At 43.7% G+C, this 22,838-nt stretch overlaps 1 protein-coding gene across 4 annotated transcripts; it reads right to left on the bottom strand.

The window, feature by feature from the left end:
• Positions 1-456: 456 nt before the first annotated feature.
• Positions 457-22,683, bottom strand: LOC142578669 (centrosomal protein of 44 kDa-like). Of its 4 annotated transcripts, XM_075688126.1 has the most exons (8): positions 22,484-22,683; positions 20,275-20,506; positions 19,462-19,587; positions 12,394-12,472; positions 11,376-11,407; positions 7,013-7,253; positions 4,162-4,217; positions 699-826 (listed from the first exon to the last, which is right to left on the bottom strand). In XM_075688126.1, exons 1-7 carry the CDS (start codon positions 22,573-22,575, stop codon positions 4,201-4,203), a joined length of 819 nt encoding a protein of 272 aa, XP_075544241.1. In that variant the 5' UTR covers positions 22,576-22,683; the 3' UTR covers positions 699-826; positions 4,162-4,200. The 4 variants fall into 4 exon arrangements, with proteins under 4 accessions (XP_075544240.1, XP_075544242.1, XP_075544243.1 ...); XM_075688125.1 differs by lacking the exon at positions 4,162-4,217 and having other exon boundaries at positions 457-826; XM_075688127.1 differs by lacking the exons at positions 4,162-4,217; positions 22,484-22,683 and adding an exon at positions 22,212-22,380 and having other exon boundaries at positions 457-826.
• Positions 22,684-22,838: the final 155 nt, after the last annotated feature.

Genomic DNA, 22,838 nt, shown 5'->3' with positions numbered 1-22,838 from the left:
CAAGAACGGCTTGTTCTTATACAGAAAACGCTATGACGTCACAGGGTCATGTGGCGTCACTATATCGGAGCATAGTTAGATAGCACAAGGCGTCACACACAAGCTTGCGCTACGACAGGGTGGATGTCAGATTTTCCCTTTATTAATTACGCCTCTCCACCTTGCAGGTTTCCGCAGAACTATTACATCAAACTCTTGCCTTTGCTTCGAGTTGTTGACAAATTCGACTTCGCCCTGCCATCTTGTTAGCTGCCTGGTTAGCTCAGATGGTAGAGCGGCTGCCCCGGAAAGGCGGTGGTCATGGGTTCGAGTCCCGAACAAGGACGAATTTTTTTTCAACTGTGAGGCTTTTCTTTTGAGGAACCCGCGTGGGTTTCCTTTGCAGCAATTGCTACAAACGGGGGATGTCTACTTCTCTCAACCTTGCGGGTTTCCACAGACAGTCAATAAAAGCCATTTCATAATAGTAAGAAAGCTTTTATTTTTGCACATATAGGCACTTGAATAAAAATGAAATAAAATATATTTTTTAAAAGGTAAAAAATGACAAGATTGCATACTTCGCTTTGGTTTTTCTTTAAAACTGAAGCAACAAAACAATTGGTATTGTTGCTGCAAATATACCACTGTGTGACCAAAATCTGGATTAAGTTGCAGAAAAAAGCTGCCTCCTGTAAGCGACAAGGCCAAGGTGCATGAATGCGCCAGTACTGCAGCAAGAACTAGCCTGTCGGGCAATTCGGTGGACGTGACATGCACTTTGCGTTATGGTTGGCATATTAGTCCAAGAGAACTTCGCTCTTAGGTCGGACAGTTTCGGCAACACCTGAAAAATAAAAGGGGAGTAGGAGTGGTCAAAACAGGTAAATAAGCTGAAAAAGTATGTCAAGGTGAATATGTTTGATCACGCTCAAAAGTGGCAGAAATGTGATTACGATATCCACGAAATGAGAGAAATGCCCCGACATTCATCTACAAGAACAGCCCAGAAACTTTTTGACAGCATCTTTCATAGTAAAAAAAAAAAAAGTTACAATGAGAACGTGAATAAGGATCACATAACCCCGAATTGAAATCGGCTCAGAGTAATTAATTTGAATCTGCCAATGTCATTAAGAAAAGTTGTGGAGCTGCATAAATTTTTCTAAATGATCGTGAATGCAAACTTTTCTTAATTTTCCAAATAAAGTGTTCCAGGAAATATTCCTTTAGTATCCAGTGGTTCTGAATCCAGAACAGACTACATTGGTGTGGTGACATTATTATATGAAGTGATCATTTTCAAGTTTGCCAGAATTTTTTAAAATTGCCTGTGGCATATAGCATAATTCTTGTCCTTGAGCTGGGTTACTGGAAGAGGCGGTTACTACTAGCATGAGAAACCAACACACATTCAACTTGGTAACAAAAATTTACTAATTATTTTGTGGCATACTTGCAATTTACAAATTGAAGTCTGAGAGTTTGAAGTGAATCGCCAGTTTCGAGATATTTCCTAAAGTGTGGGACGAAATATATATAGGTGTTCCAGCTACTTTTGTGCATAAACAAATGTTTCGTTAAAAAAATTTACACGGAAACTCCTCTGGGAGTTGTCTAACTATGTGTAAGCATTGTGCCGCTTGCTCATCTCCACACAGCCTGGTGTCATTATTAATGTTATGAAACTTGATCCGACCAGTATAGACCCTTATCAGCTCTTGTCAGTCGTCATCAATCTTATAGGACTCCATCTGAGCCTTATCAACCTTACAGTATCAGACCTTATTCTTATGCACCCTTATCAACCCTTATCAGTGCGTGCTAACCTTACCATTCTTTAGCACTTTATCCATTTGCGTAGAACCATTATCTACCGTGATGAGACCAATATAACTTCTTGTCACTCCTCATCAACTCAGACTCCTTATGTCTGTGTTGCACAACGTGAAGCACATGAGCCCTCGGAGATGGGTGGCATTTCGGTCGGTGAAGGAACATCCTAACGGAAGGCGCATTTCCGTAACCACCGCATTGCATCGGAGATGTGGCGCATTTGCCATTAAATCTTTGCAAAATTGGACTTTTCCTCATGTCTACAATGCCCCAAGACAGGTGGCCCTACAGGTGGTCCTAGAGATGGCTTTTATTCCACCATCACCAAAGCTTTCATAGAAACTGTTCTCCTTTGACAGTTGTTTTGTACTGCTGGTACAACACATTTATGTGGTTGATATATTCACCTACCGCAAATGCGGGTGCTTAGCCCAGTGGGTAAAACACTCGGCTTCTAAGCATGGGGTCACAGGTTCGAAACTGGCCACTGCCAATGCTTCTCCTTTGGAACTTATGTTGTTTTGTACATATTCTTTATAGCGACACGTCTTATGTGATGGATGGGTGGACAGGTTTCCTTGTTGGATAGGCATTGAAATGCTTAGGCATTTCAAAGTAAGTGAAACAGCAGTGCATTTTTCCAGTGTGTTTGACGGCACAAATCTCCAAAACGTATCATTCTGGAAATTCCAAGTTGATATGTCTCGCAAACTCACCGGCTACAATTTGTAAATTGCAATATGTACTGTAAGATAATTAAGAAGTTAATTAGTTGAATATGTGTTTCAATTTCTTGTGCAAGTAATGCCCATCTCTGAATAATCCCACTCAAGGACTAACTAGTTACCTGCAACAGGCGATCTTTAAGAATTCTGGAAAACTCAGAAATGATCACCCATAAAGAATGGGCAAACGTTTGCATTGCAGATCCTATGCTCTAAAACGGGTATCCAAACCATAACCTGTGGGCCGGATCCGGCCCACAGCAGACGCCAACCCTTCCGGTCACAGCTGACTCGCAGGCGGGGCCGTTTTTTCCCGCAATGGCTCGGCTGTGCCTTCTCCACAGAACCTTGTGCTATTGCGTTTTTTGTCTGGCAGCCGGTTTCATTACAGTTACCAGATCATGCCACCTTGCTAAAAAAAAATTCCAATTATTCAGGAGCCTCCTGTAACCAGTGTGTGAGGAGCACGCCATGCACCAATTGGTTGGGCCCAACCATCACATCCAACGGGGTGCCGAAGCTTTCCTGACTTTGCGTAAGTGTGCTGGCACACTTACGCAAAGTCAGGAAAACCTCAAAACCTCAAAAACGCAAAACCTCAAGCACAACTATTTCAAAGTCATGCTAGTACATTTAATAAATTTCAGTGACTCATTTTTAGCAGATGACTCAGCGGAACCAGAGAGCTATTCGCTCGCTCTGACATTCATATTCAACGATTTCGACATAATTTCTTGGTGGTTGTGAGCAGATTTACTGTCGTTAAAAACGCCCAGATGTGCCACAGCTCACATGTTTTACATGTGAGCTATCAGACCACAACTATTAGCTTACTGATATCCTTGAAAAGAAAACTTGCTGTACAATGATGGCATTATATGGGCACTAACATATGGTGCAGAAACTTGGAGGTTAATAAAGAAACTTCAGAAGAAGTTAAGGCCTGTGCAATGAACAATGTAAAAAAAAAATTGTTAGGCGTAGCGTTAAGAGACAGCAAGACAGCAGTGTGAATTAGAGAGGAAAATTGGGTAGCCCATATTCTAGTCAAGAGGAAAGAATAGAACTGGGCAAGCATTACAAAATGGGTGGCAAGGGAAAAGAAGCTCACTCAAGGACGGCAGAGAACTATGTGGTCTGATGAAATAAGGAAATTCTCAGTCGGTAGAATGGGGTCAGTTGGCGCAAGACAAGTAAATCGAGATAACTGGCAGATTAATTGGTCCTGTAGTGGACAGGCTGGTGATGACATGTCCGACAGTAAAATAGATCACCAGCAAGCTGTATTTAGAATTTTCTACTAAATAACAATTGATGGCTATATTGTGAACTGTAACGAAATTTGAGAATTGTAGTGTCACAATAAGTAACTAAAAGTCCTCCCTTTTAGGCTACTTCGTGGGTTTTCCATGTTAAGGAGCCCTGGCAAAGCCAGCAGGCGCTCGAGGCAGCGGATGCAGCATAAAACATGCTGAAACGTATGTAAAATGTGCAACCGGTGTGGTGTATGAAATGCCGCTCAAGTGTAGAAGCATCTACGTGGATCAAACGGGCCATTGCGTGAATGAACGCGCAGGGGAACATGTCCATTCAATTCGGAATAAAGAAGAAGCAAACTTGCCCGCTAATTGCCTTGCATGCAGTGGATGCGAGCCTCTGCTTAAGAAAATGAAAACTCTAGGAAAAAGTAAAAATAAAACAGTGCGTGAGCTTTTGGAGGCCTACCACATAAAGGAAAACAGCGATAAATGTGTTAGCGACACTTCTGTCAAGTTGTACCAAAAGGAAAAGAATTTTCTGCACAGCTGTTGTTGATTATGAGTTGACTCGGGTTTTTTTTACTCTCCCCCTCTCGGTCTCATCCTTCCATTGGCTGTGATTCTGCATATATAAGGCATCTTCACACAAATAAAACCACTTGATAGTTTGCGCTCCTTCCGTACCTGTCGCCTTTTCCTGTGGTTTTCTTTTTTTTTTAATGCGCAACTTGGTTCTTAAAGCAATGCACCCATTAGCCCAGCAAGAAGTTCTTCTAAGCTGCTGTAGGCTTAAAACCCAACTGCATTGAAATTTTGGACTGCATAAGATGCAACTTTTTGGTAGTGTAGATACTATGCAGCAGCCTTCATGCAATATTTTACATTTGAAGTACAGTCGACTCCCGATAATTCGAAGCCGCTTAATTGGAATTTTCGGTTAATTAGAAGTGAAGTGCTGGCCCCGTCAGTTTTGCATGTAATCCTATAGAAGAAATCGCTCGATAATTCGAAGTCCTCACCCAGTAATATTGTTTAATTGGAAGTTAATATTCAGCCAGGATCCTCGAGGTGACCGTCATTCTTTGGTAGAATGTGCAATTTTTCAAGTGTTGCAACAGTTCCGTGCTCCGTGTTGGTGTCATCGCCACCGCAGCCGCCCGCAACGCCATCCTTCTTGGAGCGGCGCGATTATTCATTGCTACGGCTGCCGAGGCCTCCGCGTTCGGCTCCCGCCGGAGGCCACGCGCGGCTGCCGCGCGTGGCCGGAGCTCCGGAGCCGGAGCCACGCGGGTGCCATAGGTGCACGCAGCGCTGCATACTGGCAGTGGCGAGATTGTGAGAGATTAGTCTTGCAGCATGCGCAGCGTATGCTGAGTGAATATCTCGCCGAATACAGACCGGTAGACATCTTCAATGCAGATGAGACTGCACTCTTCTATTGGCTTCTACCAGAGAAGACCCTGACATTCAAGGACGACGACTGTGCTGGGGGCAAACGCAGCAAGGAGAGAGTGTCAGTGCTGATCGGAACGATGTCGGTTACTTGTGATCGGGAAAGCCGCGAAACCGAGATGTTTTAAAGGTGTGAAGACGCTGCCTGTGGGCTATGAGATGAACAAAAAAGCGTGGATGATGGCCGAAATCTTCAAGAGCTGGATAAGCAAATTGGACCGCAAGGTGCTGTTCCTTGTCGATCACTGCAGGGCTCACGTGAATGTGCCAGCCTTGAGTGCAATACGCCTCGCATTTTTGCCTGCAAACACAACAACTGTTTTGCAGCCAATGGACCAAGGCATCATCAAGAATGTTAAAGTCCTGTACAGGCGGCACCTCCTCGACCGCATGATTTTGTGTATGGATAGCTCCACAAAGTACGAGGTGAGCCTGCTTAGTGCCATCCACATGTTGGCGCGAGCATGGGATCGTGTGAAGCAAGAAACAATTGCAAACTGCTTCAGGGCTTGCGGTTTTGTGGCAGCTTCTTCGGAGAATGCCTCTGAAATTTCAGCGGAGGAAGCGTCAACAAGCGAGCTTGACGGCACTGATTTTGGTGATGCTCTTGGGGACGTCAATTTTGAAGATTATGTCACCGTAGACAAGGCGGTCGAAACGTGCGGTGCGCTGACGGATAGCGAAATTGTAGAGATTATTTGGCCCCAGGAAGCGACCCAGGAAAGCGACGATGACGTTGAAGGCGAGCCGCAACCTAAGGCTGCCGATGTAGCTGCGGGCCTTGCTCTTGCGGAGCGCTTCTTTGCCGCTGAAGGTAACGCGGAAGAAGCGTTCCGCCACATCTACAGCCTGCAGAACTTGCTTTCAGCAGCGCGATTCGGCAAGAAGAAGCAAAGCAAGATGACCGACTATTTTTCTTAGAGAAAATACTCGATAATAAAGTGCTGTTTTTTGTGTTTTGTGCTTAATTGGAAGTTCGTTTAATTCGAAGTTTTTTGCGGTCCCCATGAACTTCGTATTAACGGGAGTCGACTGTACAAATGGCTGCATCATGAAAACCTGATAGAAATAGACCTTCTTGATACCAAAACTAAAAGCCACTACTGCTGCTTACCAGAAATGATGCAGAACCCAGAATGCTGAGAATCAGTGCAGTGACTAGCAGTGAACTCCAAGACTGGACGGCACTGTGGCACACTGAACACTTCAGAGGTCAACGTCTGGGATACTATACACCATATCCGCTAACCACAAGATGCCTGTGCCTGTTAATGTGCTACTTGGAACCTGTTAATAAAAATTTTTGACAACTACCAGCTCATTAGCTTCACCAATATTACTTCGATAGTATATAGTACAACTAATTTATGATCCAGCTTTAGCCGAATTAAAATTTTCTTGCATTTGGCCTTTTAGTGGAACATTGCTGTCATTTTTCTGCACTGAACTCGAACCTAGTAGTGCTTCTGCATGGATGCTTGCTCATTCTCACAGCAGTTTTTTGTATCTGGCACCCTGCTGTCAAAGTACAAAGCACCTTTCACTCACTGCCTGATGGACTCCATAGAGCTGGTTGACATGTGATAGACATACCATTAACAACTGCCTCACAACGAGTCCTGCTTGATGCTGCTGTTGCTGCTGCTCTATAGTGCTATATCCGTGTCAACAAGAATTGGCACAAACACCATGGAGTGTTAATGCTATGGCCTCAGCTCCAGTGAGCACACAACGCCACGCCGCCATGTAGGAAACCTTTACCTGAAGCAGCCCTGCCCTCTCGGGTGGCCCCGTCACCTTTGTCCAGCTCATGCCTCTGTTCACTGTTCATTGGGGGAACATCTGCAGCTTCCTTCTTGTAGAGTTCATCAACAATCTCTGTGACCACGGGCAGCACTTGGTCCAGCATGGTCTCAGTCTGGTTCATGACCAGCAACATTTGCTCCTTCAGGGCCTTGACACTGCTTTGAACCTCCATCAGATGGTGCAGCAGTGTGTCTATCTGCAAGCAGCAGGCATTACTACTCCACTCACGGGCAAGACCTTGACATAAAAGCTGTCTTTCCTTGATATAGTACTTTTTATCCCAAGGTGGCAGTCGAGCTCTTGCATGCAGCAATAAGCCAATGTAATGGCAGTGCAGTCGTTATCTACAGGAGGGCATAAAGGCACAGCTAGTGTGCTGCAAGGTATGAACACTAATATGTATTTTTATGTGCCAGAACCACAACATAATCATGAGACATGCCGTAGTGGGTGCCTCCGGATTAATTTTGACCACCAGGGGTTCTTTTAATGTATACCCCATGTACGGTGCATGAGAGTTTTTCATTCCACCACCATGGCTGGGATCGAACCCATGACTTTGAGCTCAGCAGTACAATGTCATAGCCACCATGGCGAGCAGACACTGATGTTTTCATAGCAAACTGTAAGCAAGCACCGAGGATGAAAATGCATGAATGCACTTCAATTTAATTAATTTAACAATAACTGGTAATACCAGTGATGGCAGTTATTCAGGCAAAAATAGGTTACATCCTAGGACCTTAGATCCTTGCTCCTCAATCAGAGAACTTGATTTGTAAGTGTCCTATTGATTTAGAATTCCTTTGGGACATGCAAAAGATGAAGTTTTTTTAAAAAATAAACTAGAACATACTGCTCCTTTATACATGCTCGCTTATGTTGTCATTATTTTCGTTAACTTTACAATAAACCAAAGCATAAAATAACGAACTTGCAATGATGATTTGCAATACGTCTGGCTTAAGAACAAGCAAGCATTGTGTTTGGGAGTGTACGGATGTATTTTTTTTTAAGAGACGAGCATAGCGAAAGATGAAAGAGCAAGTGCGGAGCAAGAGATGAAAGACTCTAGCCACGAACGGCGAAGACCAATGAGAGCGGTCCCTTCAGTGATGTACATGAGGTAAACTGGTGCCATGCGTACCTGCCCGACCGATTGATGTGTACAGTTGAACCTCGCTACAACGAAACTGACGGGGCGCGCGAAAAATTTCGTTAAAGCGAAATTTCGTTGAGGCGAAAACAGGCCAAAAACACTGTCAGGTTGGACCACATAGTCCCAAAACATCATTTATTTCCAAAGAAGTCGGTCAGCTTCTTCTGCTTCTTTTTTTTTGCCACGAGTGCAGTGGCGCGGCTTTCGCACTCGGTGAACAGTTGCATCGCGACGTCGTCATCGTGAGCACCGAAAAATCTGCGGATCACATCAAAAGCATCCATCACTTTTATTGCAGGTGGTGGCGCTAAGTCCTCCGCGTCGCTGTCATCATCCGATGATGCGTCGTTGTGGCGAACGCCCGCAATTATAGCTTCGTCACTCAGCTCCTCGTGAGCTAGCACTTCACTGTCAACAGCGATGTAGTCGCCGATGTGAACATCGGCCGGCACATCTCCGGAGTCCTGAAGGGCTGCCCATGCCGCATTGGCCTCTGTGGAGGGTGGAGCAATTGTACTGCAGCCTTCCTCGTCCGACGTGGAGTTCGCTGCCAGTTGAGCATCGGAGTGAAAGCCGGCGTGCACAAAACAGTTGTAGATGATACTGCGACTGGTTGCCGTCCACGCTGCTGAGACCATCTGTACAGCCATGTACAAATCCACTTCGATTGCCCGACCGGTGTCGATGTTTAACACCAGCCGCTGAATCAGTCGCTGTCGATAAGCGCTTTTAACGCTATTGATGATACCTTGATCCAGCGGCTGGATTAAAGCCGTGCAATTCGGCGGGAAGAATCTTACTTCCACGCTTTGAAGCTGAACGTCTTCAACGTTATGCGCTGAGCAATTGTCGATGAGCAAACAAACCTTACGTTTCTTTGCCGTCATGTCACGGTCGAAAGCGGTTAGCCACTCTTTGAAAACGGCCCGTGTCATCCAAGACTTCTTATTGGCAACATATTTGACGGGCAGGCTCTTGCCACCTTTGAAGCACCGCGGCTTCGCACTTTTGCCTATCACCAGTGGGCAGCGCTTGTCAGACCCGTCCATGTTGCAGCACAGGAGCACAGTCACACGCTTTTTGCTATGCTTCCCTCCGCTGCATGGCTGGCCCTTCATGTGAAGCGTCTTGGAGGGGAGGAGCTCGAAGAAAAGTCCCGTTTCATCGGCATTGTATATGTCTGATGTGGCATATTTCTCCATTAATTCCGGCACAGTAGCTGATGCCCAAGCAGATGCAGCGTCGGCGTCTGATGAGGCCGACTCCCCACACAGCACTTTAGCGACGATTTCATGCCTGGCCTTAAAACGGGTCAGCCACCCTGAGCTGGCTTTGAAATCATTGATGCCCAGCATACAGGCATAGCCAAGTGCCTTTTGCTGCAACATGTTTCCGCTGACCGGCATCTTCTTTGCGCGCACGTCGAGGAACCACGTGTACAGAGCCTTCTCAAGGTCCTCATGAGCCGCTTGCGTCAGCTTTTTCCGCTTCGCGGATGTCCCCGAAGAAAGAGCTTGCGCTATCGCGTCTTTCGACTTCAAGATCGTTGACAGCGTGCTCTGTGAGATGCCGAAGTCCGCTGCAACATCTCCCTTTTTCCTGCCACTGGATGCCGCGCTGATAATCCGTGCCTTCTCTTCAAGCGAGAGGAACTTCCGCTTTCTAGATGAAGTCGCCATGCTCGCATTCATTACAGCGCACTAGCAGCACAAGCACGAGTGAAAAAAACTAGGGCAAACGCGCTGCTGTTGCCAGGCTGCTGCGTCCTTTGGCAACGGATTGGTTGCGGCTCTGAATTGGATTGGAAGAAAACGGGAGCTTGCCCCCGCGCCTTGTCGCAAGGCAGCCAGCCCGATAGTCATCAACACCAAGCTATGGCGGTGATCATGTGCGTTTCAGTGAGTGGATTAGTTTGGTCCAGCGAATGTTTAGCGAAACAAAGCAGCGTGGGCCTATGGAAGTACATAGATGGGCGGCGATATGCTTGTTTTATTGTAAGATATATTTTTAAATCGAGCTTCGCATAGCAAAAATTTCGTTGAAGCGGAAACGCGCCCCAAAAATGGTTCGTTGTGATGAGAAATTTGTTCCATTACTTTGTATAGCGAGCTGACGGGGAATTGGAAATATTTCGTTGAAGCGAAAATTTCGTTGAAGCGACGTTCGTTGTAGCGGGGTTCGACTGTACCTGTATCTGGTCTCGGCCAGACCACTCATTTTGTACTATTGTCTGCTTGCATCAGCTCTCGCTCGCGCTTGTTTGGCTTGCTTGGTTTGGTCTCGTTCATGCTTGTTTCTATTGTCATGGTTTGCAATTGTTTTGTAATCTGATCGTATGCGCCATGCGAATTGTGTAGTACTTTCTGGAAGCCACGCAGCACCAGCGATTACACTGGAAACTCCGAGTCATGTTTAAAAGCCGATGCGCTTGACCAGCAGATCAGATTTTTGACGATTGCCGACTCTGCTACATGTCACTCTCAAATTCTTTGCCTCAATATATCGCGCAATGAAAACACGTATAGAGCTGCGCTCAAATTTCGCATTATGGAGTATCGCAACTGTGGGTGAAATTTTTTTTCAGACTAAACTGCAAAGTGAATGACATAGCCGCACTTACTTTCTTGGGCCTGCTAATATATACATACTGCATTAAAGTAACTGAAAAGTGCAGCAATAACAAGCTTGTAGTTCTAGGAATAGCAATCTTCAACAATATGGAAGGATTCTTACAGAATAAAAACATACAATAACAAACTGCAACTGCAGAGAGATTATGGGGTTTTATGTGCCAAAACAATGATCTGATTATGAGGCACGCCATATTGTGAGACTCTGAATTAATCTTGACCACCTGTGGCTTTTTACCATGCACCTAAATTTAATTACATGGGGGTTTGTGCATTTCGTCCCCATAAAAATGTGGCCGCCGTGGCCAGGATTTGATCCCGCATCCTTGTGTTTAGCAGCGCAACACCAAAGCCCCTAAACAACCACAGTGGTTCAAAGTGCAATTGCAGGGGCAAGTTTTTGTGAGTGATTGACCAACAGAGACCTGCACAAACATACCTCTTTGCTGCATCTGGTAGCTATGGCAAATTGTCACGATGAGAAAAAGAAAGCAGTATGTATTTTTCAAGACCAAAAAATTTAACTTACTTTTGCACTGAGCACAGCCTTGGATGATGGTGCTTAAAAAAAAAAAAGACAAAGTAAGACAATATCAAAGTACAAGAACTAGTTAGCACCAGAGTCACACTGTATATAGCTCACAATAATTCGAAATTCCACTGATTTAAACAAATCACAAAGTCCGCTATATTTTCTTTGCATTTTGAAGTTGCTTAATTCATACAAAACTTTCTTTTAGATAGAATCATTTCAAACATTTTGGCTTTACCGAGTACAGCCAGATACAGCTTCTCAGAGGACATCCATAAGGCATGAAGGATCAGAATTCATCAATGTTTGATACTTGGGGTGCAAACTGACCAACCCTACCCACAACCATGGTCTGTCTATCCGTCTCTCTCTGTGCATGTATGTGTGTCCATTTGTATATCTTGTATTTACATTCTGGGTCAAAGCTTAATAAACCATGGATAATCCAAGTTTCTAATGCATCACCCAAACAAAAAAGCTGATCGTCCTATTAAAATCTTAGTGCCTCTTCCTTGAACACGCGAACTACTAATGCTTTTGTTCTTGCTGCTCAGCGAGGAATGCACGTGTAACACTCAAGGCTAACATCAGTATTCTAGGATTTCTCCGCATTTGACACTCCATTTTGGCTCAAGAAAGTGGTCACTGTGCTTCAATAACACTTTGTGGTGATTCCAAAGTGAAAGTTTTGTAATTGGACGCTTTTGGCGAGTGCCAAATGTTGGAGTGAAGGTGTATTCTTTGAGCAACTTGTCTTCATAGAAATCATTAAGGAGTGTGCAGTGTCTTATTCAGTTGGGGGGTGGGGAGGAGGGTGGGGTGGTGTTGTGCTGCAGTGTTGTGCTGCATTTGGTGGAGTCGAGGAAGGGCTTCGAATGGATGCCTATATTCAAATATAAAGGTAAACTACATAAAAAGAGAAACAAAAGAACGAAAGGAAAGGGGGTACGGGGACAACTATGCACAAGCAATCAAACAAAACAAGCATGTACAAATCCGTGGTGTCTGCACATACGCTTCTCCCTGCTGACAGCACCATTGGTGGGAGCTGCCGGTTGCAAGCTGGCCTTTGTCACAGCAGCACTGGATTTGGCCTGCGACAGGAGGAACAAACAGACCATATATCTAGCACAACAAGCAGGTAAAAAATAACACTGTGACATGTTAATAACTAATTATTAGTAATTAACTATAATTACATCCGGCATCATCAATTTAATATCTGTGTGGTGTGTGTCCCGCATCTCATTTTGAAGTTGTTCTTGGTTTTATACGGAACAGCAGATCCATTCGTAATAAGGAAACAAAATCAGTTTCGGGTTTATCATTATCAGCCTATTTTCTATGTCCACTGCAGGATGAAGGTCTCTCCCAGCAATCTCCAATTGTTCCTGTCTTGCACTAGCCGATTCCAACTTGCATCTGCGAATTACCTTATCTCATCACCCCACCTAATTTCCCGACGTCCTCGACTGCGCTTCCCTTACCTTGGCACCCATTCTGCAACTCTAAAGGTTGACCGGTTATCCGCCCTACGCATTACATGGCCTGCCCAGCTCCATTTCTTTCTCTTAATGTCAACTAGAATATAGACTATCCCCATTTGCTCTCTGATCCACACCGCTCTTTTCCTTTCTGTTAACATTATGCCTAACCTTTTTCATGCCATTGCTCTTTGCACAGTCCTTAACTTGTTCTGAAGCTTCTTTGTTAACCTCCAATTTCCTGAAGCCCCATATATTGGCACCGGTAGAATGCAATGATTGTACACTCTTCAACGACAGTGGTAAGCTCCTGGTCAGGATTTTGTAATGCCTGCTGTATGCACTCCAAGCCATTTTTATTCACCTGTAAATTTCCTCCTCATTATCACGGGCCCCTGTGAGTGACTGACCTAGATAAATATACTCCTGTACAGACTTTAGAGGCTGACTGGCGATCCTGAATTCTTGTTCCCTTGCCAGCTATTTAACATTGCCTTTGTCTTCTGCATCTTGTATTCAATCCTACTCTTATACTTTTTTGGTTAGGATCGTCAAACATTTCTTGCAGTTCATCCCCAGTGTTGCTGAACAGGACAGTGTCATATGCAAATCGCAGGTTGTTTAGATATTCACTGTTGATCCCCACTCCTGAGCCTTCTCAGTAAAATAGCTTGAACACTTCTTCTAAGCATGCAGTGAATAGCATTGGAGAGACTGTCTTCTTGCCTGATCTCTTTCTTGATAGATAATTTTCTACTTTTCTTGTGGAGAAGCAATGTAGCTGCGGAATCTTGTAGATATTCCACAAGATATTCGCATATGCCTTCTGCACTCCTTGATTACGCAAGCTCTACTGAATCAAATACTTTTTCATAATCTATGAAAGCTTCAGGTTATGGGCTAATTGTAAATGAATAATATTACATAACTTGCATGTGTTAAGGACATTTCAAGTCAAACTTATCAAATCCAACTATTCAGTTGGTGCATTTGTCATGCAGCAATGTTGACAAAATGCACATGCAACACATCACCTCCGTTCCTCACTTGTTTCCTCTGCCCACTCCACTCAGTCAAGCAGCAGCAGCTGTATTGATTTTGGAAGAAATTTATAGCTTGCTCATTTTCATACTCTGTAATGGCGGACTGGTTTGTGCAGAGAAACTAGAAAACAGCAGCACAGAAACGAGATGACAGTAAGAGGGATGGCGCAACCTGTTGTCCAGTACTTCTTGCTGTTGTCTCGTTTCTATGCTATTGATTTCCAATTTAAAACTTAATCTTGAGTAGAAATAGGCAGCAAACGGCCATCTTCACCAACACAGCAATACAAAAAGCAGCACTGCGATAGTAGGAACATGCAACCGCAACCATGCAGTTAGAATTTCAAAACAAAATAGTATTCAAGAATGGCAACAGCCAGGCCATAACAAGCATCAAGTCACTCTTATTATTCCGGCCCAAGTGGCAGCAGCATCAATCTATTGTAGTGCAGTTCTTAAGGATGTGAAGGTCTCAGCAAGCAGTTAGTTTCAGTATCACACAATTACCTTTTATGTTGAGATATATAAATCTTTGTATTTTTCTACAAAGCCACTTGCAAGGTTCCCTATTGCATCTTGTGGAGGAGAGGCACGAGTGCACATCAGTGTTTATAAATTTCAAGATTGTAATTTTATGTAGGGGTGTGCAAATACCAAATAGTAGATTTTGAATTGAATCAGGAAAAAAAGAAACAAGCTGAATATCGAATCGAATATTAGAAATTTTTTCACAAAATTTAATACTTTATAATTTTGGACAAAAAACATAGTGCACGGTGCTGCACGTGCCCAGGTGTCTCCTCGCATTGCATAAAAAGAATGTAGCAAGCTATCAGTAACTTAGGTACATAGAAAGCACTGATTACAGCTCAGTTCTATTATATGAAAGTCTGGAAAACATTTTATGGTAGAATTTCTGTTGAACAGAATCAAATGCTTTTTTCCCTTGACAACTAATCAATCTGTGACGTTCTGTCGTACTGAAGATCAATGACATTGTCAATTTAATAGTGGACCTGTGTTTTGCAGCAATCTTATTTATTGCATAGGAAGTTTTGCCTTCCAGCTTTTCTCTAAAATACAGAACGGCTGTCCAACTTAACGGCAGTTGGATTATCATAAGGCCAATCTACACGACAGACGAAATGACCGTGATTCACGTGGCTCAATTACCGCTCTGTGTGTAGCTGGTGCCGATCCTAAAGATAAAGTGCCGTCAGCACAGTCTTACTGTCAGGATCAGCTCGTGGTTTGCCACCTGTCAAAGATTCTGAAATCTGGAAAGTCATGGCAAGTCCTTTATACTTCCCCTTTCGTTCATTCGTCGTCTGTGCAAATGCATGCAACCAGGTCATGACACTTTCGCGTCTACTGTATAAATCAAGAGCTAGTCTTGTAATGGGTTCCTCGAATCTACAAGCAGCATTGGGAACGAGAGGCCGCCATACGGTGTGTTGCAATGATGGCAGCCATGACCCAGTGACGACAATGACGTCCTATAGATATCTTGTGGGCATCCTCTGCCAGGACATGGATATCCTAGGTATGTGTCGAATATGCACTGCGGATGTCCCTCATATCACCATTTGGCAGCAGTTTCCATGTCCTGTGGACATCCCTTGCATGTTCACGAGGAACATCATGGGGACATGCTGCGTGCATTTTACGGGCATGCGCCAGGGCCATGGCCAAGGTCTTTTGCACAGTGTTTGCCTTAATGTCTATAGTGCAGTTGTAACACATACTGCATGACAGATGCAATGGGCAGAGCGTCCATGCTCAAGAACAGATACATATTATGCACATGTTACATGTGCTCTCACATATGTGGAAGTGGAGCACTCATTGTTCTAGGCCTTCCGCCAGGCACAACTGGCTTATTGAACTAACTAAAGCTTTTAAAGTAAATTGTGTAGAAAAATGTATAAAGTACAGTGCAAATATGATACAGATAGCGTCGGATTGTAATTGTAACATGCGAGAAAACATAATTCTGTTATGAGGAAACTCAAAGACAATGCCTCAATTGGAGGACAAATATTTACATGTATGCCATAAAAAGTCCACATGTGATAACCTTCGGACATTCGTGGTAGGATATCTGAAACAGGTTCATGTGCGATATTCTTGGGACACCTATAGTAGGATATCCGAAACTGGACGTCCAGTGGATGTCCCATTTGTCTCTGAAATGATACATGGTCATTGGGACATGACTTGGATGTCCTAGGGACAAAGTGTTTTTACTGGGGAACAACTTCTGTACACTGCCATCTCGTATTCTCGCTTTCTCTTGGCTTTCCGATTGTTGCACAGTTGCTGCAATTACATATGTGTTGATTCGGCACCAATTTGTAACTTTAGTCACAGACTCCTGATGAAGCAGTGCCGATTAGGTCTAACGGCCTAGGCGGTGTGACCATGAGGAAAATTCGCCGCAGGCCAGTGTGTTAACGGGCCACAAGCCGTCGCAGAATGCTTGCCGCTAATATGTTCCTCCTACAGGTGGGTCGTCAGTTATCGGTCCCAAGATCACGTGTATTATCACACCTGTGCTATCTAGGTGGCATTAATTCAACACGATATATTCACGTGCCTATTGGCAGCTATCTTCGGTCCGATCTTCGCTCATGCTTTTGCCCTTTATGAAATAAGTGTTGCTATTGCTGCCATTCCCTCTGTCCATGTGGCGTTATCATTTCTATCGGTCCTGTGAACCGGGACGAAGCGTGTACCAACAGAGGCGGTCCTGGCCGATGCAAGGGACTCGAGCATGAGGGGCTTCGCAGTGCACGTGACCCGTGGCACTGCACTGATCTCCACATTGAATACTTGCAAAATCGAATAATAGATATTCAATTCGCAAATCCAATTACTCGAATGTTCACTATCCAATTCAATTCGGTGATATTAGAGTATTCGCACACCCCTAAACTTATGTGTTCTTTAGTAGATATAATTCACGTACGACTGTATGTGAAGCCGGTGAACAATGCAGCTATTGTCACAAAGAGACAGAGAATGCCTGAAATGGTGTTGCAGAGACATTGTGCTATTACTACAAACAAAACCTGGTGCTAACACAAGGCGCAAAGAAAGAATATCGTGCTATGTGTGTCACTGAACAGTAATCGCAATTATTGTTTGTTTATTTACAAATACTGTCAGCCCTTACATAGGGCTATTACAGGAGTGGAATAAATATGTATAACAGTTAGCATTCTGGAAAACAATCATATCAGATATTTCTTGCATTCAAATCTAACAGGTTAAAGGACAAATTAATGGCACCAAAATATTCCATTAGCAGTTACAAATCAGGACATCAGCTATGTGTTTTATAAATGAATCAGTTGATGAGGATGAGACGGCTTCTTCAGACAGAGCATTCCATTCGCTGATAGCTCTTGGAAAAAAGCTATACTTAAAACAGTCCATACGAACAGCAGGAGTACAAATAAACATTGAACAGCGGTGCCTAGATGTCTCACTGCAAAGAATTTCAAGCCTTTTGTATTTAGTTCTAGCCCATAATGTGGGTAGGTCTGCAAGTTAACACAGTTCAGAAGGCAAGTCCTACTGGCGATACAGTTAAATCTCGATATAACGAACTTCAATGGAATGAAATTCTCGATATAAAGAAGTATTTAATTTTTCATAACCTCTTGTCCATAGAACCAGCATGTATTTCAATATAACAAAATTTCACTGCCACTGCAAAGGAATGTTGAGCCACTTGCAAAAGCTTGTACTTTTACCAAGCATTAAAAGGAATATCATGAGAAGCCCCCCAACAAACAATGACACCAAGGAAAACATAGGGGAAATTACTTGCACTTACTAAGTGAATTAAAGAACTGGTAAATTAATGGCAATGAAAGTGGATAAAGAAACAACTTGCCGCAGGTGGGGAACGATCCCACATATCCGCATTATGCGTGCGATTAAAAGGAGGTAATTTTAGAATAAAGTATACTTTTTTTTTCTGCAGATACTGCAATGCTTATCATGAGGCCTATTTTCAGACTGAACAGTTCCTCTGTCTCAGTTTCACTTGATTGCCCTGACCCAATTCTGCAGTGCATAAGAAAAAGTGCAGTACTATGGTTATGTGCTAAACCCAAACAAGCTGACCACACGGCATTCATCCTATTGTCATCTTCCAATGGGAGTGTCTTATTTTACGCTATTATGTCTTCCCTATATCTGGACCAGCTATCCCAGCATTGAGTTAATTCAGACCAGCTGACCAGCTGCCAACAATAAGGATCTAAATATGGCAGCAGCAAACTAGACCAGGGCAACATTAATTTGGGCTAGATGGTGCATACTTGAATTAGGAACGAACAGCGCCAACTAAGACGATAATGAGAGGGAGAACGACACGGGACAAGCGCCACCTTGGCGCTTGTCCCGTGTCGTTCTCCCTCTCATTCCTTCCGGGCGACTCGGCGTGGTGAAGCGACTAGTTCAGAGTGGGGGGATCCCTTGCTCCGTTATAAAGACATACTCCGTCATTATACACGCTTTCGTCGCACCCACGCCGCACCACCGCCGTCCTTCTCGCGGGAGGAAGCAGTGGCATTACGCCAGTTACAAACCGCAACTTTTCCTAATCTTGTCTCTCTCAATAAATTCTACACACACTGTTATGCAGATCGTTGCCCTGGCTGTGGCAGCTCGCCCACAATCTTCCACGTCACGATTGAGTGCACTGCAAACCTCTTTCCTCCTTTGCCAACTCTCCTTTACCCCCTACGCAACAAAGAGCTGTGGGACGATGCCCTCCGCGACGGACCTCCCGAGGTCCTCCGAGCAGTGATACAACGGGCTCGAAACATCGCCGGAATCATCTTGGGGACCCTGGACTGAGGGTTCCTCCCACACTGCTCTCGCCATTCAGATATTATTAATAAAGATGTTTTACTCTCTCTTTCCCTCTCATGATCGTCTTAGTTGGCGCTGTTCCTTCCTAATTCAAGCAAACTAGACGTGCAAGGTAGTAGGCATGATAACAAAAGTTAAGTGTACCAACACATATTTTCAAAGCTCTATGAGCTCTACCGCCACATGCTTCTTGAATGTAAATAGATGACATTTAGCAAGCATGAAGCTTCGGAAACACACATTAGATATTTTAATTCGAAAGTAAAGTTGGTCTCGAAGTGCTGGACCTGGTGTCATTGACATTATCATGACACACAGCAAAAGTTACTGATGCTGTCTTGCAATAAGGCTACGCAAGATGATGTTAATAAAAAAAAATAAACAGACATGCTTCATGCATTTATTCCGGTTGTGTTCGTTTGTGGCAACCACAGTTATTGTAAGAATAGAGCAAGCCAATGTGTCATGACTTATCTAACCCCTGGGTACCAAAACTGGTACATAAAAGCAGGTAGTATATTAAGTAAATCATTTAGGAAACTTCGACACTTGCCAGTATTTTTTCTGGGGCTTAAAGGATTTGTACCTTAATTTAATGCAGAGAACTGAGAAGTAAAATATAGTGCGTCAGTACTCATTCAAGATGTAGGAAGCCAAAAGGGTCCTCACAGCAGGCACTTTTTGGGCCTTTGGCCTTGATGCTGTGCTGGCAGGGCTTGTAGCAGCTTGGCTGGCCGACTTCTGAGAGCTGCTGTACTCTTTAATCAGTTTCACAATGTCCCTGCACATGATTATCTGTGCAAGAAATGTGAATCAGCAGGAGCATGTTCAACGCACGACAGAGAGATCACACTGCCTTGGTAGCAGCAAATTCTAGGTGTCAACTGCATTACACTGCAAGTATGCTAGCATGCTCATGTCACAAAGTTAACATTTTTCTGAAATAACAGCCTTGGACACCTGCCCTACCACATATCTAATGATGGACCTATCTGTCTAATGATGACAGGCATCACATGATATTGAGCCTGAAAGTTTTACACTACTTGCAGATTCCCACAATAATTGTCATGATTAAGCCATGATTTTTTTAACCTGTGGCTGAAAAAAAGCTAGCTTTGCACCTCAGCAGTGTTAAAGCTTCAAAAAACAAGGTTTAGTCACATTGAATGGTGCAAATAGTGAGGAAATGCCACTGATGCTAACTTGGAGCACAAAGTAGAGAACAAAAAATTGCAGAGGGTCATTCAAGGAGAAGCCTTCTGCAGTTTACCCAAAGAAGTAATAACTGGATCAATAACGATGAGTTTGACGACTGATCTTCAGACAGCAACCTTGTGGGACTTATGGTGAAGCTATCCAAATGTTCCAATACATGCACCTGCCATAACATGACGGTAGTTTTTGGTCACAGATGCCAGCCACAAAGACAGGAGGAACCCTCTAGCAGCAATTTCAGTAAAGAAAAGCTGAGGGGCTAACCTTCTTCTCGGCAAAGCCAGATGAGAAAAACTGCGAACTACTCAGTGGAGGCTTCCACTGGAAGAGCTCCCGCAGCACTAGGTACATGGTTTCAAGGAACTTCGTCCTGTTGTGCTTGTATGGGGGCAGTTTCAGGTCTCTCCGTAAAATTTCATTGGCCAAGCGTGTGCTATACCACTGGAACAGGTAGTCGTAAATTGGCAGGTAGACCTCTGGGTCACCAGCCATCATCCTGCAGTACGAAATAAAAGAGCATGCTGGAAACACCCTGCCATAACTAGCTTGCAGCTGGAGAAAACTTCAGTGGTGAAGCCACTAGTGTAATGAAATGCCACGCAACCAATTGAGTTGTACAAGCTCATATATACACCACTGCAGCTTGCAAATAAAAAAGAAAAAGGTGAAGCATAAGAAATGTGGTAATGTGAATATGGCATATTTTAACAGCCTTTATCACAAAAGGGTGGAAGCATTGTAGCAAAGGGGGGACAGTTCCCATGGCCCAATTTCTGGCACAGGCTTGTACTGTAGTTGGGCAGACCAGTGAAATGCTAGGCGTTCCCTTGCACGTCCAGCCCGTTTAGCAAACAGCACAAGGTGGAGTCTCTATAGAAGGTGTTTCTTAAAAGCATTTCCTAAGGTTATTTACAACCAGGAGCCTGTTACCTGACATTTCTCTGCACATGTGTTAATCTGATAAAAGCATTCATGGGCAAGAGAGCATGCAGACAACCTGTGTAGACCAGCTTGTAAATTAGGATGAGTGCATGAAACATGGACCAAAATTAATATCTGCTGGTAAGAAAAGGGAAGATTTAGTTGCTCGGGTATTTCCCAATAGATGGTGACAGACGTTCAGTTCCGATAGCAAAACTCTAGTGAATGTTGCGTAAGAGTGCCAGGTATACAAGATTATTCCAGCTAAATGGCTTGTTAGCACTTCGATCTTGTACAGAGGTGACCTTTTGCACTGCATGCAGCTTATCACTACATTTCTGTGCACCACTTTCCCCTTTTGTTTAGAAGAAATCACAAGTACATGCTGTCTGTGGCAATGCCCGACAATAAATGTCAATCTCTCAGTAATACAGGGGTGCCATCTGCCATCAGTGAGAAGAAGCAATGAACGCTGTGTTTCATACTCATGATTTATTCTGGCCTAAACAGGGCAAGTAATACATTACAAAATGGTATTAAAATGTATGACCTATGTGCTAAATTTGAGTAAGGACAAAGGAGCGGTTTAGCCATTACTTAAGCAATATTTTATGCATAAAGCTACCTTATCAATAGCTTCATCTTTGTCATACGAAAAAAAAAAAAAAGGACAACTTTGCCCAACACTGGCACTGCATTGCCAACACTGCACAGAATTCAAGCCCTAGGAAACCATCGTATACTGCACAGAATTTTACCCACAAAATAGTGCCAATCAGCACATCTCTGCAGTGCATAATTCAAAAAATAAAAACCCATATATATTCAAACAAAGCAGGATTTCTTTAGCATGTTAAAAGAATTAAAAAAAGAGGATTTAGGGTTTTACGTGCCAAAATCCCTATCTGATCATGAAGCGCGCCGTAGAGGACGAGCCCGGGATAATTCTGACCACCCGGTGTTTTTTTAATGTGTACCTAAATGAAAGTACAGGAGCGTTTTTCGGGATTGAATCCACGACCTTGATCGACGATCGTTAAAGAACCCCAGGTGGTGAACATTAAGCCGGGGCTCTCCAATGCGACATCCCTCATAACTAATTGTGTAGTTTCAGGGTGTTAAGCACCACAATTAAATTAGAGTTAATAAATGTCGCAAAAAAAAAAAAAAATGGAATGCAATACGCACGCATAGTGAGAAAAGGTAGCCAATAGTAACAGTAAACAGACAACGATAACATATCAGCAGCACGGAGAGGTGAACGGAATGCGTGTGCATACCAGCATGACACAATGAGGCCAACGACATGCTCTATTTGCAGCGGCATCTCTTTCGCATCGCAAAGTGATCATCGTCAATAAAAGCAAGAAAAAAAGAAAGTCACCACATAGAGCAGCGGCATAACTGCGCGGAAATTAAACCTGGGAGCAATCACGAGAATGCAACATCTGAATACATTAAGAACGCATAACAAGCACGTTCGAAATCGGCGAGCCTGCTTGTAATCTGAAACCATGGTTGTTGGGAGGTTAATAGCTTCAGGCCTTCTCACCCTTCGAGGTTTAAAAGAGCCGACGGTGTTTTGACGCTGCGGATCTCTGCGCTGAGCATCTTGAGGTTGTTTCTTATGTCTCCTGTGGCCATTTTCGAATCTGCGTCGGCGAAAATAAACAAGTATGACTGCCACAAACCAGTGGGCGAACCGACGCAGAGAGGCCGCCGCTGCCCTTTAAAATCCCCGCACCAGCACAGTATCTGCTCCGCACCAAACAAATAAATTACCAACAAACAAGTTTGTTAAAATATTAACAATATAATAAATACACGCTAATTTCAGTAATATACTGCAAATTACAAACTATGTAATTAATCTATTTTGGTAATGTTCTAATGGATCAACAAATTGA

The sequence above is a fragment of the Dermacentor variabilis genome, chromosome 4, assembly GCF_050947875.1.
Source record: "Dermacentor variabilis isolate Ectoservices chromosome 4, ASM5094787v1, whole genome shotgun sequence".
Lineage (NCBI taxonomy): Eukaryota > Metazoa > Arthropoda > Arachnida > Ixodida > Ixodidae > Dermacentor > Dermacentor variabilis.
The sequence above is the reverse complement of the archived record's forward strand: the minus strand, read 5'-3'. Positions and strand labels throughout refer to the sequence as shown.

What these genes read in the sequence shown, in the direction of transcription:
- LOC142578669 (XM_075688125.1), bottom strand. Translation starts at nt 22,575, where the DNA reads ATGGCCACAGGAGACATAAGAAACAACCTCAAGATGCTCAGCGCAGAG. An exon ending in CTGGCTTTGCCGAGAAGAAG is followed by an intron (nt 19,588 to 20,274) that starts GTTAGCCCCTCA and finishes TTTCTTGCACAG; the next exon opens with ATAATCATGTGCAGGGACAT. An exon ending in AGGCCCAAAAAGTGCCTGCT is followed by an intron (nt 12,473 to 19,461) that starts GTGAGGACCCTT and finishes CTCCTGTCGCAG; the next exon opens with GCCAAATCCAGTGCTGCTGT.